Raw genomic sequence first — 18,781 nt, forward strand, 5'->3', positions numbered from 1 at the left:
GGGAAGTGATAGTGTGCGTGGCAAGCGCACGTGCGCCTAGGCCTTGAAAGTCCCCGCCTCGCTTCCCTTTGTATCCTTCGTTAGATTTCATCAAACCCTTGGAGTGGCCTTGTGTCAGCTACTGATACTGCAGTTCACAGAACACCTGTGTGTGCTTTAGAATATACAAATCATTAAAAAAAACCTGTTTCTTTTCAGTCTCAGACAACTTGCACGTCTTGGACTTCACTGCACCCGGAGTTAGGAGGCCTAGGCCTCGGTCAGGGCCTAGCCCTGACCCTTGCTGGGAGTGACCTCGGACAAGTCACTGGTCCCTGAGCCCCAGATCTCTGAAAAGTAACGCCGGCCTTGCATGCGTCCTTTGGCCCTTGTAAGAATCACTGGGAATAATGATCTGACTCTAACTTATAAACTGGAAGGCACACAGATGTGAGGCGTTGAAGGAAATGGAGAGGTCAGCCTGGAGAGCAACAGCGAGGCTCCTCAGGAGGTTCATCAAATATGTGAAGTGTATGCTCTTTACTTGGAATTAGTCCAATAAGCAACTCCACTGGAGTGAAATACGGGATGGCTATAGGTGGGTGGCTCTCCCGGCCCACTTCCCCTGAGAGCACTTTGTAGATATTGACTCCAAAATTTTGTCTCATCTGCTTGAGTTGGCCTGATTAACTGCTTCTTGGGATGTGAGAGATCATGCTACCTAATTTCAGCAAATGTTCTGCTGAGGTACCTACTGTGTGCCGTTGTGTTCTCTTCGGGGAACTTAGAGTCCAACGAAGGATATAAAAACAAAAACTCTGGAAATTCAGATGCATGAGGGGCCTTTCCCCTTAAGAGAGAACTAGGGATGGCTTCATAGGGGAGGGGGTGTTTGAACTGTGCCTTGGAAGATGAATGAGTGGAACTTGGACTAGCCGAGAAAGTCAGAGCAGCAGGAGATCAGATTGTAAAAGTCAGGTGGTGGGGACTGATAGTGCAAATCTTGACTGTCAGATGCAGGCACCTGGCATCTAATTAGTGTGCAGAGATAGACTTGGGGCTCCACAGGATAATGACAAGGCCACGCAGTAGCTTGGAGTGTTTAAAATCGGGCAACAGTTGGGGAAAGGCATTTATGTCAGAATTATGTTTGCCCTGTCTTGTGTGAACTCCTATTCAGATGTATTATTCAAAAAATAAATAAATCAGGCAGGCATCCAGCATGTTCATAAGCATAAATAATTCATTTCAGATTAGAATAGAGAGGTTATTCTCCTGTGGTAAAACCCGAAGAGGAGGCAAAGATTGAAATTAAACACACAATTGGGGCACAACAGACTTGAAAGAGTAGGGGAATCCCAGGTTGACAGGCACACGCATGTCTGGAGCTGAGCCAGTCCGTTTCTTTTATGCTGCAGGTCACAGCGCTGGCCTCTGCTCCTCCAGCTCTTAGTTCCTCGTCAGAAACCTCCCAGGTCCTTCATTGGCTCTTCTTGGGCATATGAATGTTGGAGATCAAAAACCTCTATTTTCTGATTCACGATTCATCATAAAGTTATCCTTTCATTTTTCTGTCCTCATCCACCCATTGTTTTATTCATTCTTCAGTCTCTTAAACTGTTTTCCATACCTCCAGCCTCCATATCAGCTGTTGGATAACATCCTCTAACTCAGTTTTGATCATCTCAGTCCTCAGCTTAAAAACTTCCACGTGTTCCCTCTTGCCTCTTCAACAAATCCAAACTCCTTAACTTGGCTCGCGGGCTCTCGATGTCCTGGCCCCTCTACCTAATCTGTTCACCTCGTCTCCAGCTACATTCTGTGCTTCAGCCATGTGCAGTCTCTCAATGTTTTGCAAATGCTTGTTTCTTAGACCTTTTCCCCACCTTTCACCACTGACTCTCAGCAATCAAACATGTTAAGCCTTCAAGGCCCTTTGCCTTCTCCCCTGAAAAGCATTCTCTGATTAACCTGGGCTAACTTGGTTGCTCTTGCCTTTGCCTTCCCATAGCACAAAGTTTGGGGCACTTCTAATATCTGCTTATGTTATAATCCTTTGTGAAGGTGTCTGCCTTTCCTACTAGGGCAGAGCTATCTGAGTTGGTTCTGATCCTCCAGCTCAGGGCTTGGCAAAAAGGGTGTTTGCCCCAATAAAATGCTGGTGGAGAGGGTCTGGGTTCTTAGGAAAAGGGCCATGGGAATGTGGCTGTTGGATCTTTGCTTAAGCACCCTCTACTCCCCCTCCCCCTCCCACCAAAATGCTTTCTAGAAACTTGTCTAGTGCACTCAGGCTCCATGGGCCCTTATGTCCACAAAAACAGCTTTACACAAGCTGTCATCAGTGGAGCCTTGGCTACCGTGAGTGGCTCTGCCCAGATAAGGTCACCAGCAGTCTCTCCCTAGCAAGGGGTCAGTGACCTTCCTTTCCCTTTTCAGCCACTCCCCTTCACACACACCCCCACCCCGGCTCCAGCCACAGGCCAGCCACTGCTGGTTCACGTCCCTGCATTCTTTTACAATGTCCTCTGTGCCTCAAAGGCCCTGCCTGCTTCATGGCAAAGTCCTGTTCACCCTTCATTGCTCAGCTTACACAGAGGCTTCTTGCTGCTTTTCCTGACCTAACTACCTGACACAGAGCTGCCCCACAGTGCTATCCTTTGTGACTCGTATCCACTTTACAGATTGAAAAGCTAGATTCTAGCAGACCTACTATGAAGTCAGAATTTCCGGGGGAGAGGCCAGTTGGCCTCTCTAGCTCCAACACAAGCCTCAGGCAGTTCTTCTCAAACTCTTTGGGAAGCAACAGTTCTAAACTGATACCCTGACCCATAATAGTAACCTAAAGTTTGAAACCCAGGGACCTGCAGGGCTCAGGAATGTGTGCGTGAATAAGCCTGCAGCCCAGAGAGGAAACTGGGGTCTAGTCCTAAGGAGAAATGATCAGGGCTTGAAACAGACATATACCAAGTGCTGTGAGTGCGCAGAGAAGAGCGAAAAATGCAGTAGCTGCAATCAGGGAAGGCTACCTGGAAGAGGTGACCCATAAAGCATGACTAGGACTTAAAACAAGGTGGGCTCCAGAAGAAGCATGGGATGGGAAGAAGTGTGTAAGGAAGGAGACACCAGGTTTCTCATTCTCCCTGACCTCATTCCTGTTCCCCAACTTTGCCTTTGTCCCAGGCACACCTACGGGCAGAGCCTATGCCCCCTGGTAGCTCTCAGGGCTCAGAACAGTTGCTGACCTCTGGGTGGGATCCTGGGACACTTTACTTGGTATCTAAGTGACACATACTTGTGAAATACAAACACATTTTTATCTAGCAAGGGCTGAGTCAATAAAACAACATCAAACATTTGCACAATAGTCTTTGGGTCTTCCAAGCAGTTACTTGATAGTTATTCCCTCTGGTTTACACATCATTTGTGTGCTCAGGGAAGTCCTGTGACCTGCTTGATCTTAGTATGTATCGAGAGGTGAGGCTGGGACTGCACCGCCTCCACCATTTTTGAGAACAGAAGCACTGTTGAGAACTGGTGTCTGGCACTTGAGGAAGGATCTGTGGATGGTGAGCTGCAGGGCAGTGGGGAGACTGGCCCTTTACACAGGACTCTCTAATCATAAGGCACCCGAGGCGCTTGTTACCAACGCAGGTTCCTGGTGCCCACCCAAGACCTACTGACTCAAAATCTCCCAGAAGGGCTTAGGAATTTGTAATTTACAAGAGGCCCACATGAACTATATGACGAGGCAAAGGTAGGATGCACTGAACTAGACGTGGCATGTTGCAAGGTCAGCAGACCTGGGTTTGAATCCTAGAACCACCACTTCCTGGTTTTGTACCTGGGGCAAAGCTCTCCCCCTCTCAGAGCCTCAATATCCCCACTTCAGAATAAGGATCCTTCCTGAGCCCACCTTCTGCCTCCCTGAGGGAGGCTTTCCCGATAGCAGACCCAGGACGACGGATGCTCATTCTCCTTCACATGGTGGGCATGGAGGGGGCAATGGAGGCTCAGGGAATATGTCACCCGAAGCTCTAAATGTCACCCTTCTCTTTTGTTCTGGGAAGAAGGGACTCTGTAGTTCCCTCTTGATCCTGCTAATCTTTGGGCTGTGACTGTCCTCTGGGGTGTGAGGTACAGAGCAGGAACGCAGGGCCCCCACCACTAAACTGAACTAATGCTTTTCCCAGCAGCCACTTCACCTTCTAAACCTCAGTTTCTCACCTGCTCTCATGGTGGGGGACCGGTGTGTGCACAATGTGTAGGGCACACACAGTAAGCCCGCTGTAAATGGGAACTTTTACCATTGTTAAATCATTTAACAAATACTTATTGAGCACCCGCTATGTGCCAGGAGCTCTCCGAGACCCCTGCTTGTGTGGAGTCTACATTCTAGTGGGTGGAGACAGACAAATAATGAACATGATATGTGTTTAATATTTAAACAGTAAAGACACTGCATGGATTTGATGCTTAAACAAGACAATAAATAGGTTTAATATTGAAATAAACAGATGTGACAATTATTTAAATAGTAAACACAACAGCTGCTTATTATTTAAATAATATAGTATGTTAGCATTAATTTAAATAAATAAAGATGGGGCAGCAGAAGATGCCACGGTAGGGGAATAGAGAGAGCCACTCTGGTCTTCAGTCTGGAGAGGAAAAGGACCTTGAACGCTGATCCTTCATGATGTTCAATAGAGCTGGGGCAATTTTTTTTTTTTTTCTTGCGGTACGCGGGCCTCTCACTGCTGTGGCCTCTCCCGCTGTGGAGCGCAGGCTCAGCGGTCATGGCTCACGGGCCCAGCCGCTCTGCGGCATGTGGGATCCTCCCGCACTGGGGCATGAACCCGTGTCCCCTGCATCAGCAGGCGGACTCCCAACCACTGTGCCACCAGGGAAGCCCGAGCTGGGGCATTTTTAATTTGTAAAGTGGACTCCTCTTTCACCTCCTAAAATGCCCCAGCCTTCCTAGAACCCCAGACCCTCTTTCCTTTGAAATCCTGTGGCTGTAATGACCCCTGCCTTTCCTATGAAAGCTCACCTTGTTCTCATCCTAGCTGACTTTGTCTGAAGTTTGACGAAAGCTCAGACATGCGAAGGGCGTTCATCCAACGCTGCGTGTAATCTTTGCAATAACCCGTGAGGTCACTTCTCGTGCCATTTTACGGTGGAGGAAATGGAAGCTTTTTGCACACTGCCCACGTCACACAGCTGGAAAGGATGGAGTTAGGATATGAGCCTGGGCTTCAGTTGCTGTCTGTGTAACAGGCCAAGCGACTTAAGAGCTGCCTTCCCCTCCCCCTGAGACTGGCTGCAATGCTGAAGAGAACCACATGAGGGCGCCAGAACCACACTGGTGACATCCTGCCACCCAGTCAGATCATGGCCCCTTCAAAACTGTCCCCCAAAGCCAGAGATGATACTAGTCACTGCAGGCTGGGACGCTCCCACTCAGGAGGCAGCAAGAGAGAAGGAACTGGTTCATAAACTCTGTCCTAGAAGAATCCCCACCCCTACCCGTCTTCCCAGAGCTGCTGCACTGGCCAGGGTAACCCTCTGAGCTGGCCACCCTCAAGCACCCGTGGTATGTGGAGATGGACTTGCTCTGTGTCTTTGAGCAACCTCCTATCCCTCTCTGAACCTCAGTTTCTGGCCCATGCCGCTTGGTCTCTGTGCATAGATGAGGGAGGGCAGGTCGTCCACCACTTCCTGTCGACTAGTTGAGGAAGATGTTTCCTGTGCTCAGCTTCCTGCTCCAGGTCACCAGCTCGTTCCAGGCCCTGTTTCATGCTCCATGTTTGTTAAATTGAACCAAAACAGAAATAAAAAACTCTCCCAAACATGAAAGTGACCACCAGAGACATTTTTCTCTTCTCTCTTCAGGAAATATTCCTGGTCACAGAGCACTGGCATTGGCCTTGTGGGCCCAGGAACATGTCAGGGCTTTGCCGTCCCTTGAACAGGGAGGTTTGTGTGTGTGTGTGTGTGTGTGTGTGTGTGTGTGTATGTTGTGGTGGGGGGCGTGCTCTGAGGGGCTTAGGAGTTGGAGGTGTGGATTCTGGGTCACTGAAATATGGAATCGAAGCCTGAGACTTGGGGGTAATGGGAGAGGAAGAGGCCCACTGGGGCACAGCAGGCCACAACCTTGGGAGAGAGGGAGAGGCAGTGAGTTCCTCCAGGGCCAGTTGGGGGTCGGCCTCCACTCCAGAGCAGGCTTCCAGGCGAGCTGGGGGGTCCCTGTGCCTCCTCAGGTGCTGACCTGTGTGTGAGGAAGGAGCTTGGGCTGCAGACCCTCCTGCTCAGGCTGCATAAGGACATCATCATGATGATGGCATGAGGGCACACAATGGGAAACAGTGTGCCAGTCACGCCCTGCCTGCCGCTCTCCAGAAAACAGGCCAGCATCTCCTAGTCTTCAGGGAGACCAAAAATGGCTTCCTGCCACAAGGGGATGAACGCTCCTCCCCTTGCCCTGCTCTGTTCTTCTACCTCCACCGGATGAAGCCCTCGGAGGCCCAGAGACCTTGCCATCTCCTACCATGCAGGCTGTGCCACACCAGGCCTATCTGACTCCCCCGATCATCCCCCACCTGTTACCTCTGCCAGGAACACCAGGCTTCCAGGCTCCCTACTCATCCGCCAAGGCCCAACTGTTCCTCACCGCTGCAAGCAGATTCAACTCCTCCTCATCTGGGCACCCACGGCCCCCCTCTATTACATCACGTGTAGTTGACTGTTTGTTTTTCCGCCACACTGGAAACTTCCTGAGGGTAGGGGTTGGGTCCTATTCTCCTCTGTATCCACCAGGCCCAAGGACGGGTAGGCACTCAACAAATGTTTGCTGAACAAATTAATCTGTTTCCATTTAAGAAGCTCACTAGGGCTCCAGCTTTCTCCTAATTAGGAAGCAGGAAGGTTCCTTCTTCTTGTAAGATCCACCTTTGGGGGATGATGGCAGAACTTCAGCTTCTGCGAGAAGGCGGCAATCAAACTAGATCCTGGGGCACACGTTCGCATTTTAAGAAAATAAAACATGCGTGCTCAGTGAGGTACATTTAAACAAGACACTTGTATATTAAAAGCTTCACATTAAATATACATTATACAGCTTATCGCACAGAATTATTGTATCAGTAGATCTTTACAGGACACTTTTTCGCAGTGGGTGGCAGTCCCAAGGCTCCTGGCAGTGACACAACAGCCCTGAGGAGAGGGGAGGGGCTGGGGGCTGTCAGTGCCTAGGGGGTACCTGAGTGGGTCTCTGGAGGGTTCTGGAAGGTGCTCCTGCATCTACAGCCCTGGGCTGTGCTGGCTCCACCGGACAACTTGCCCCATTTTTCTTTTCTGGTAACCGATTCTGGAAGGTAGAGACAGACATGGCAGTCTGCTGGATGACCATCGGATCCAGCCAGGACTCTTCATGAGCATCGATGGGCCAACTCCAAATGCAATACCAGCCTTCCCTGTCTGCCCACTTCTGCATGCACTGTCCCTGGGGTCTGTGAGAGCACATGGTAAGCCTGGCTGTCTGTCCCTGCTGGGCCCTTGGTCAAGTGACAGCAAGCACTTCCCTGAAGCCAGCCAGAGCTCGGTGTTCCAAATCTTAAAAAGGCAATCTCCGGGTCCTGTGACTGTAGGAGAAGCAGAGCGTCTGCCAAGGGCTCCACCTGTTGATGCCAGGCCCTTGTTGGAAGTTACATCATGATTCCCCTCTACACACCCACTGGCCACTGAGGGGCACCAGCCTGGAGCTGCCCTGGGAGGGGAGGCACAGCTCAGCTGGGATTGGCTGAGCTTCCTGAAGAGGAGCCTTTTCACCATTTTCTTTAGAAGAGGTGCTCTGTGAGCCTCTCTCCTGACAGGCAGGTGGGCCATCTCTCCCCACAAAGCCTCCTTTCTTTCTGGGCTGTCATCTTGTTCTGGGGCGGGCGGGGCACTGCCCAAAAGGCCCTGACTCCTCAGTGCTCAAGGACATTACTGCTGAAGTGGTCGGGGTATTATGGTCAATAATGAAGCCAGCGACAGAGGGAAAGAAAGGGGAAAAAACCTGACAGTCCTGTGGCTCTGAGCAACGCAGCCTGTTAGGGGCTAGAGGCTGTGTTCTGAGACAAAATGCTGAGGCGAGATATTGTGTGGCAGGGAGCTTTTTTTTTCCCCTCAAAGAAATCCAGCTCATTTTTTCCCCCATTAATTGGCAGCAGATGAAAAAAAAAAAAAAAGCCAAAACAAAACCCAAACCAACGCCAGTAACCTGAATGCGAGTGTTTCTGAAAGGGAAAAGCTGTTTCAATTGTTAGATGTCCAAGAAAACATGAATACACGCCGACAGAGGAAACGGTCACAATTAGAGGAAGAAGAGGGAGAGGTTCATAAAATTAAGGGAAAAAATTCCTTTTAGCAGCTCCCATCCTGTAAGCTGGCTCCTCTGCCGGCCTCAGTCCCAAGGGGGAGCTGGCGGTTGGGCCTCCTGGGGAAACTTCAGGAAGACGAAGGCAGGGGAAGGAGGGAGGGCCCAGGAATCCCTTAAAAGAGCAAAGGCAAGACCAGAGGGCGAAGCAGCCTCGGTTTTCCTTCGACCACAGCCAGAGCCTCTTCTGAGGAGAGGTCTTCTCTGAAGACTGTCCACTGAGAAGGGTCGTGGGCTCCTGCACTGCCCCATCTGCGGCCTCAGGAAGGGCCCTGTGGGAATCTGCACTTGCTGGAGGACGAGGCACTAATGCAAAATCCACCCCACCCCCGGCTCCATGGGCTGCCTTCCTCTTCCCCAACCTCTGACTGGATCCTTGGGATCCAGTCTCCTTCGGCACCTCTGTTTGGATAAGTGCCAACTCCTCACTCATCTTCTCACTCACCATAAAAATAAATAAATAAAGAGGAAAGCGTGAATCCTTCCAGGTACTCCTGCCTTAAAGGATGTTTTGGAAAACGCAAAGCAGGTAAAAGGTCAGGATTGAGGCTTTGGAGACTAGACCCAGGCCACAGGCAACGAGGCAACCATGAGGTGGACGGGCCTGTGAGATCCATGGGTGGGAGGGTCTCGGGCTGCCTGGACTGAGACAAGGACTCGGGAGGCTGACCCAAGAGTTGGACTGGGCAGGAAGCAGATGCCAAGAAAACAGCTTTGGCCACAACCCACTAAAATCCACAGCAGCCACCTAAATGGGCACGGATTCTAGTCCTGCCCTGCCCTGGCTTGACAAGTGGCCGGAGCAAGTCCTCTCTCCTCGCTGGGCCTCTGTCTCTACTGTGAACGGTGAGTCTGAAGCATCGCGGAAGGCCTGGCAGTGCTGGTGATGTTCAAACTCGGTTCAGCCCCCTCCTGCTGGGGAAGATGGTCACCGAGCTTCCATTGTGCTCAGACCACTGGCAGGCAGGCTGACGTGTGCTTGGCGAAGGCGCTGACACTCGTGTTCTCTCTGGATCCCTTGCACCTCCTTCAGTGGATGGAAGCCATGTCTTTCATGCTTCTGGGTGGGATTCTTCTATTTCTTCCACTGCATTTAACATGCATGGTGCGGTGGTAGGTGGGTGGGAGGGAAAGGAAGCGGAACTGAGTAACAGCAATCTCACTGAGGGTCTGCTCTGTGTGAGCAGGAGCCCCGCTCCCGTCAAGGGCAGGGGCTAGATAGGGGTGGAGTGTGGGAGTGTGTGTGCGGGTGTTCTTATCTGTGTGGAGGCAGTGCGGACGATCAGGAGCTCTGGCTCCATGTCCCCTGAGAGGTCAGGATTTGCCTTCTCCCAGGAGCAGGGTGACAGCAAGGCCATGTAGAGCCAAAGCACTGGCTCTAGAGCGTCCTCTGCTTATGGGCTGTGTTAACTTAGACAAGCTACTTTCCCTCTCTGAGCCTCCTTTTCCCCACATGTTAAATGCCTCACAGGGTAGCAGTGACCCCAGTTAATGGGGAGAGCCCTTTATGCAGTGCTGGGTGCTGAGCACCTGAGGGGTTAACACAGACCTGTCATCACTGCATTGCTGTAGGCAGAAGGGGGAGCGTGGGTGCTGAGTCAACATTTGAGGCTACCATTGCTGGAGCCTGAATGCCCCTTCCTGCAGCTTGACTCTCAGGGGGCAAAGCAAATCCCTCTGCCTCAGCGGCTGCCTCAGCCCCAAGCTGGGGGCTCTGCCTCCTTCCCGCGTGCCCAGAGGGGACACACCTTGCTCTGGGGATGAAACCCGCAGGTAAGCACTGGCCCCCCCAGAGACCCACTGCAGTGTATTAAAAAAAGGGATAAGAATATATATTAAATGACTGTTTTATTTACACACCCTATTCATAAATAATTGAATCCTTTTTTTGACTGCACAATGATTCCTTGGAGATCTCCTAATGATTACACTGAGTGACTAAAAGTGGATTAGTGGGCTTACATCTGTGTGTGGCCATGTTCTCCCACGTATGTGCTCACACTCGCACACACACACCAGAGGGGAGGCGGGATTCCCAGGGCCTTCAGGGCTCTCAAAGCACCAGCGTTTGGCTCCCAGCACCAGTGGGGCCCTGGTGGGAAAACTGCACCCCGTACACAGGTGTGAATTCCTGACGGCTGGAGAACAAAGAGCCGCAACCCCAGGAGCTCCCGCCCCGCCCCTCAGAGCTGCTCTCTTTTGTTCATCCTGGAAGGCATCTCTTTGGATTTGCAAATATTTTAATTCACAGAAACTCGAAGAGGGGTTGGGGGAGGGGCTGCGGTGGCAGGCTAGCCGTCCCTCAGTCTTTATCCAGGCTTTCTCCAGCCCCCGTGAGTGGCAACAGCATTCTAGAGACATGCAGTGGTGTGCTAGTGCCATACACACGACACAAACTGGACATGGCTGGCAACAGCGGCCGGGCGGGTTGGCAGGGGCCACCGGCTCCTCCACGTCTGGGCCCCGTCACAGGGCAGGGAGGGGCTCACAGGGTCCGCACAGCCACGGGGTAGAGGAGGGACAAGTGCTCGGCCCCTTTGATGGGCAGCTTTCTGGTGGTGTAGTAGTGGATGACTTCTGGGACACTGTCGAACGGGGGGCTGTTCTGACCCAGGACGTATTTCTCTTTGGTTTTGGCCAGTTTCATGTGCATGAAGCCCTGGTTGCTCCTGTGAACAAAGTGCAGAGATTATTAGGATGTGCAGAATGACGAAGGCCCAGGACCAATCAGGAAAGCAATTCCCAGAGAGCTACTCACTTTTGCTCTGAACCGGGGTGTGTCATGAATTCACACTCATTATCCGAGAGAACTCTCCCTCTGGCCATATTCCTGCTAAGGTGTGAAGATTCCTTGCTGCCCAGGACAGAAGAGATCCCAGCCAAGAAGCAGCCCTGAGCTGCACCTCTCCCAGCCAGGAACAGAGCCCAGGACCGGCCGAAATGCGGCTGCACCCAAGAGCCCCCTCAATCCCAGCAGCAGACAGGGAATCAGCAGCAAACACGGTTGCAGGAGAATCTTTCGACCACGGGAGCTTTGAGGGACTTCCTCAGGAAAACAAAGAAACCCCCAAACTTGGCCCCTCTTCCTATTACTGATGCAGATGAGAATTTAAGCCTTGCCTGGCAGGCACAGTGTTTAAGTCCCCAATGCCCTGACAAGTAGGCAGGACAGGGGTCATCACCCCCAGTTTACAGATTAGGAAACAGAGTGTGGCAGGATGACAGGCGAGCTGTTCTCCAAAAACTGATGCTCTCTCTTCAGTAGTATGGAACTGCCAAGCCAGGGACTACATTTCCCAGCCTCCCTTGTATCCACTGTAGTCACGTGACTAGTTTAAGCCAATAGAATCTGGGGAGATTGTGTGCACCCCGGCTTTGCCCCAACGCAGGCACTCTCCTGTCTGTGCTTCCTCTCTCTGCTCAGTAAACCCTGCCTGCCTCCTTCTCCAAGGCCCAGGTGGAGTGTTTCCTCTGCCAGGAAGTCTTCCAGGTTCCCACTGGCAGAGCTCCTTCCTTCTTCCAGCTGCGCCGAGGATATAACGCCTCCATCAGCACTTGCCTTCCTGAACTGTGATTACTTATCCATCTTCTCAATTCCCCTGAGAGCTTCAGAGGACTGTGCAGGCTCTGTGCCCACCATGCTCGGCATCCTCCGAAATGGGTAGTGGGTGGGTTCCTTGGAGGTCAGAGCAGAGCCCTGTCCGTGACCCTCGCAGCTTGCCAGCAGCACCAGCATGCTGGGTGGGGTGTTGTTTCCACCTGGCCCTAGCAGACCTCTCCCGCCTCCCACCCAGGACTCTGGCCACATCTGGTCACTAACCCCTCCATCAACCTGCCTGTGCTCAGGCTGCCCTTTCCCTGCTCACTCAGCTCCAAGATTTAGCCACCACACTTGTGGATGCTTGGTTTCCAAAGCACAGTCCAAATTTACTGAGGGTGTGTTACTTAGTGAGAAAGCTGGGGCTCTGACCTCCTGCGCCTTCTCCAGAGCCCATCCTTGGGCAGACCTAGAAGCCCGGCTCCTAGGAGACCAGGCCCACCCCAGGCAAGGCCGAGAGCTCCATGTGGACACGGTTTTGCAGTTTGTAGCCCTTCTGAGCTTTGATTCTTCTTGCTTCAGCTGTTCCCACATCTCTTCCATCCAGGACCGGGTTCCCCACGCTTACCGGCGCCTGCTCTATTAATGCGTCAATTTGGACTCCAGGACCATTTTCAAATGGGCAGAGCAAATACTTAATGAAGTGCAGGCACTGAGCAATACATCTGCTCATAATAACGTATTTAGAGATGTCACCCTTAGCTTAAAGGAAATCATTCGGAGAGCAATTATGTTTCAAGAGAGAATAATTCCTATAAAGAACTGAAATTTAAATCAAGATTTTTTAAGGCTAACAATGTTCTAATTACAGAGCCTGTGGCAAGTTCTGCTCCTCAGTGAAGGGTCATTTCATTGGAGAATTGTCTTGTCACATCTGAGAAGCAGGAGGCACACTTGCTTAAGCCGTTAGAAAGGAACTGGTGCGTGCCTTAAGTGAAAAAACGTGCAACTCCCTCTGAGTGAAGACTCCGCTACCTGCTACCCACATCCATGGAGAGATGGCAAATCTGTGCTGGCCTGGAAAGGGCTGTAATTGCTTGAATGCAGGGCTGAAATTGTGTGGCTAAGAAAACCGGTGACAGTTAAAAAGCTGTGCATTCTTGGAGGCCACGTGCTCAGCTTTGCCTGGAGAAGGGGTGTGTATGGGGGACAGCAGAGCTGGAGCTGCAGGTGAGTGACATGGTGGGTGGGTGTGGCCTTGGACATGTCATGCCCTCTGTGTGAGGTGATATTTTGGGCTTTATGTACCACAGTCTACAGCTGGGGCTGCAAAGCGCAGGATGTGTTAGATCACAGCAGCCAGTTGTGAGCTGGTCTGAGTGCCAAAGCTCTGATGGCACTGCAGGTACGAAGTTGCAGGGGGAGCTGGTTTAATTTCTAAGGAGGTTAAAGAAAATAACTCATACAGGTTAATGGGATATTTTCACACCAGCTGTTCTTAAAATATTCAGTGAGGGAAGTGGGCAGGGATGGTGGTAACAGAGGACAGAGCCAGAGCCAGAAGCTGAAGCTCCTCTGTTCCCAGGCTGAGGGCTTGCGAGGTCACCAGATACTAGGAACTCCACACTAACGCCTCCACCTCAACAGACACAGGCAGCCGCTGGTACCTTCCTGCAGTCCCTCCTGACTCTCCAGGCCCACTGTTTGTTCTTCTGACACTCGCATTTCAGTACACACTAGTTTATAACCCTGAGCTGGGCTGTACTGAGGGGGCAGGCGGTTACAAAGTTCGGAGCCCAAGGCAGAGAACTCAGGCCCGTGACCCCTGAGTCCAGGGCCTGACCATTCCTGGCAGAGGGAGAGCTGGCCCTCACCCTGCAGCCCCGGCAGGAACGGCCCTTCCCCCTGGGCTCACGCACTGCACCCTCTGGTTCTCTGGACCCGAGGCTCTCCTTGGGCCGTACTGGGCTCATTCCCTGCCCCCACTGGATCCATGGGGAGACTAACTGGATGGCCTCTGAGGGTGCTTCTGGGCCTAAGGTCCTGGATTCCATGTGTATGAGCATAATCTGCTGCCCACACGGTGAGGGCTTCCTGCAGGAAGGGGTCGAGGCAGCCTCAAGCCCCACCCCCCTCCACTACTGCCCACGGCCTCCAGTGCCGCTGTCACAGGGTACTGGCCCGGATGGCCCTCAGGCTGATGTGTCCTGGGCACTTCCTGTGAGCCAGGCCATGTGCTAAGCACTGAGACTCAGATGGGAGGTGGCTGACCCAGGGTCACACAGCAATCAGCAGTGGTGATGCTGCTTCCTTCCCTGGTGGGCCTTTCCCAGAGCCCACGCTCCTGACCTCAGCACTGTCCAGCTCCAGGAGAGAGCCCTACTTAGCCCCCAACACTCCACGTGAGGCCAGGCGCATGGTGGGCGAGAAGCATCAGAGCCTGAGTGAGTGACTCCTTGACTCCAAGCCTCAGTCCCCACGACACCCACCCTGCAGGGCTGATGATGGGTCAGAGCAGCACAGGGGCTAGCAGTGAAAGGCCATCCTGGGGATCGGGGACAGTGTGTCCTGACCGGCGGAGCCCCCAGCCACGGAGGGACCGTCACACGGAGTTGGCGGGCCCTGCAAGGTAAGCAGGCTTTCTTCCTGAGATAATCTATCAAACCCGGACTTATGCAAAGGTCCGGCAGAGCCTTGTCAACACATAACTACGGGGTGTGCGGCAGTGATATACCCTGATCGGTCACAAGGTCTCCACGAGTGAGGTGCCACCTAACAACAGTTGAAGATTTAAAAACAGCTGCCAGGGATGGCTTTAAAGACTCCCAACTCGGGGGCTTCCCTGGTGGCGCAGTGGTTAAGAATCCGCCTGCCAATGCAGGGGACACGGGTTCGAGCCCTGGTCCGGGAAGATCCCACATGCCGCGGAGCAACTAAGCCCGTGCGCCACAACTACTGAGCCCACGTGCCACAACTACTGAGCCCACGTGCCACAACTACTGAAGCCCGTGCGCCTAGAGCCCATGCTCTGCAACAAGAGAAGCCACCGCAATGAGAAGCCCATGCACCGTAACGAAGAGTAGCCCCCGCTCGCCACAACCAGAGAAAGCCCGCGCGCAGCAACAAAGACCCGACGCAGCCAAAATAACTAAATAAATAAATTTAGATATATAAAAAAAAAAAAGACTCCCAACTCTACTTAGAAGACAACATCCAGCACAAGAAGAGAAAAGATTAAATTTCCCAGGGAGAAGAGAGGGTGCATCAGATAACCAGCATGCCCAAGGATGCTGTGGTGCTCTGGACGCTGCTTTTGGAGCAAGAAGCAACCTGGGGACCATCTCGTTTCACCCTCTTGGGGTATCCTGGAGGAAACAGGTCAGAGAGAGCAGCACTCTGGCTCAAGGCACACAGCAAGGTAGGCTGTGGTTATGGCAAGAACCTGGGGCCCACGCGTCCACGGCCAGGTGGGCCGGGTCCCAGGCCACCTCCCATCATGGCTTCTGAGAAGGCATGGGTCCCCGGGGAGCTCAGACAGGCCGCCACCTGCCAAGCTCCTGTGTCAGCCCCGTCTCCTTTGATAGGACATCTTGCAAGAGCTAAGTCACAATTAGGGGTGTCTCCAGTGGGTGACCTGACTAATGAGTCTTGTAAGGCTGGTAGAGGCTGGGGATGCTGTGGCTGTCAGGGCGTTCAAATGGCTCATTATCATCACAAAAAGCACCTCCTCATCACCAGGATTATCAAACGTGCCTGGCGCGCTGGGCCTAATAACAGACCCCACCTTGTCTCATAATCATGGGCTTTAATAAAACATCACTCAGCCTGCAGCTGCTGGCCCGAACAGGGTGCGAGGCCTCACCTCTTGCTTTTAGACCTAATTGCTTGATGCATATTTCATGAAGAATCTTGGGTAATAGTTATGTTAAATTGCTTCTTTTCACGATGAAGTGACTTAAGAATACTTGCATATAATATTTATGCAGGAGAAGGCAAGGAAATTGCCCTTTGGGACTAGCATGTAGGACCTGGTTACAAGAAACCACACACAGAGGTGAGCTCTGGTTTACCTCTACTGAAAGGTGGTTGAGGAGCTGCTCTCTTCACTGAGATGCCCCAGAACATTGTCCCTCAGCTCGAAACCGTCCAGGGCTCCCCACTGCCACTGCAGAATGAATGCTCGAACCCTACCGTGCACCAGGCACTGAGCTGTGCCACTGCTACATGTTGCCTCATTTAAGCCCACAGCAAGGTTGATAAGTTGCTTGGTGTGACTACCGTTGTTTACAGATGGGGAAACTGAGGCTGAAGGAGGTTGTGTGCCTTGTCCCGTGGGACACGGTGGGACCAGGATTTCACTGTGTCTGACTTTGAAGCCTGTGGTAAGCACTCAGGGCCCTGACACTACCACTGCAGCCTCATCTTCCCCTGCTCAGCCACCCAACCAGATGGATCCAGGTGTCCAGGTCCCTGCAGCTCTGTGAGCTCCTGAGGTCAGGAACTCTGTTCACTGGGACGTTTCTCAGCAGGTCAAGCCTTATTCCCCTTTGGGCTCTCAGCACATGCCTGGCACACAGCCGAGCACTCCGTTCATCTGTCCATCCATCCACCCAGCAGCTATCTAGTGAGTGTCTATCTTGGGCCAAGGAAATGAGGCCCTGTGCATCCTCCTCTCTGGACTGTAAGCTCCAGAGGGCAGGCTGGTGGCGACTCCACCAGGTCCCCGAGTGTGGTCCAGCCAGGGTAGAAGCTGCCTCTTTCAAGGCCAGACACAGTGGCTGCTTTGCCTGGTCAGCATTGGTCGCAGGAGGAGCCAGCTTAGTGAGGGGCAGAGCTGTGGGGAGAACCTAGAGGGTCACCTCTGCAGGGGGTACAAAGGCACCTGCCTCTCAAATTGGAAAGAGAAGTCTCACTTGAGGGAAGCCACAAGCCACAGAGAAGCATGGGTCAAACCTTTTTCTTTCCTTGGGATTCTACAAGAAATCATTCCCAGGTACAGAGCCAGCCAGTGCCCCTGCCCAGACCTAGATAAACAAAATGAATGTGACACAAGTTCCCTCCTAAAACCACGTCTTCCTGAGGGCCCAGGCCCTCCCCACTCTGGGGCCCAGCAGATCTCAAAGTGGCTGTATCTCTTCCTCTTCTTGTGGGTTATTTTAATTAAAAAGTTGAATCTTACATTGTACAAAGATTCCTGAGGCCAGATAGGTTAAGAGAAGAGGAAGGATGAAATTGGGCATCTGAATGTCCTCAACAGTTGGTTGCAGGATGATTCTCAGGGGAGGGAGGTGTCGCCTGCTTTCCATGAGCATGACAACAGCAACCAGCATTCACCCTCAGAGCTCTCGGAGCACAGGTCTTGTGATCAGCGTGGAGGGCATGAGACCAGCCCATCAGGTCCTTCTGACCCCACAAGTGTGCACCCAAGTTGGAGTGGAGATGGACACGGACGTTTGTATCGAATTAACTGGGCATAGGTGCGTTCTAGGCCCGGCTCTAATGCTGATTTGCTGTGACCTTGGGTGAGAGAGCATCCCAAGGGAGCCAGCCTGGAGGGTGACCATGGCAAGATACCTCCTGCCTCCATGGCCACCTAGGGGCCTACAAAACAGGTACTTCCTGCCATAACCCCGCCCCCTGCTCGGCAACGCTGCCTCTGCAAGCAGATGGCTCTGATTCAGGACGTCTGCTCTTTGACCTCCTGGGAGATGGGATATTTTGCTGGGTAAGTGTCTACAGAGAAACTCCTTGTCACATCTGTGAAACAAGCCGCTCCAGAAACACTCATGAGTGCCTGCAGAGAAGCATGTTCTGAGGAGAGCCCTGGGCCTGCTGTGGGAAAAAAATACCCAGATCTCAAGTGATGGGGCGGGGGCAAGGTACCTGGCTGACATCTCCTGAGGATGTCAGGCTGGCATCTGCACATGCTGTGAACTACCAGCACAGGGCCTGGGAGCCTGGCAGAACAAACGTGTACAATGTGATGGCCACCGCTGCCATTGGACTGGACCAACCTGTGGCTTTACAAAGAAGCTGGGAGGGCTGGCATTATCTGCAAGACACCCACTGCACACACGAGAACACCAAGGGCCAGAGGGAGAAGCAACCTGCCTGAGTCACAGCGAGAGGACACCAGGGCTTTCTGAGCCAGGGGACCAGGACGTGAGTCCCTCTAGCTGTGTGTTGGGGTTCTCCAACTGGGCAGTGCATGGGGTGAGGGGCATGGAGGCCCTTTCCAGCTGGCATGTTCTAGGGGTTGAGGAGCTGCAGGAAGGGGCTTATGAGGTCACATGCCACCCACCGCCTTCCGAAATAGCCTTCAGGGGGACAAGCCAAAGACACACGCGCCAAGTTATGGTGAACAAACATCTAAATGTGAACACCGCTGAGTCAAACAACTTGATTTACAACCAAATAATTAGACTTTCAATAAGCACACTGGCAGTGATAAGCCTCCCCAGGAAGCCTGGGCATTTCTCAAGCTCTAAGTTGGCAGCTCAGGGAGAGGGCCTTCAGTAAATCACTGAAAAGCCATCTCCAGGCAGAAGGAGAGCTGGCAGATGCATCTCGCGGCAAACATGGAGGGGCATAAGGCTTGTTTTGTGCCACGCAAAGCAGCATAGGTCAAAATGAACTGATCTGGGGCAATTTTTCAGGAGTAGACTAACAAAGTGTCAGGCAGGAGGATTTTAATGATCCAGACTGACAGCTGAGGGAGTGAGCCTCCCCTCACTGGGAGTGTGTAAGTGGGAGGGTAATGATGCATGGGGGCAGGCTGGATGACTTTTGCAGTCTCTCTGGTCAGTGTTCCTAGCAGTCCTCAGGCTCCAGCAAGTGCACATGAAAAC

At 52.5% G+C, this 18,781-nt stretch overlaps 1 protein-coding gene across 1 annotated transcript in view; it reads right to left on the reverse strand.

Annotated features, from left to right (window-relative positions):
• Positions 1 to 10,617: 10,617 nt before the first annotated feature.
• Positions 10,618 to 18,781, reverse strand: part of SHB (SH2 domain containing adaptor protein B) — a 132,662-nt gene continuing 124,498 nt past the window's right edge. The window contains exon 6 of the mRNA XM_081236307.1: positions 10,618 to 11,064. Within this exon, the coding sequence (XP_081092433.1) occupies positions 10,881 to 11,064 (184 nt within the window). The 3' untranslated portion in view covers positions 10,618 to 10,880. The remainder of the gene's footprint in view (positions 11,065 to 18,781) is intronic.

Source organism: Mesoplodon bidens (assembly GCF_964165515.1).
Source record: "Mesoplodon bidens genome assembly, chromosome: 6".
Classification (NCBI taxonomy): Eukaryota; Metazoa; Chordata; class Mammalia; order Artiodactyla; family Ziphiidae; genus Mesoplodon; species Mesoplodon bidens.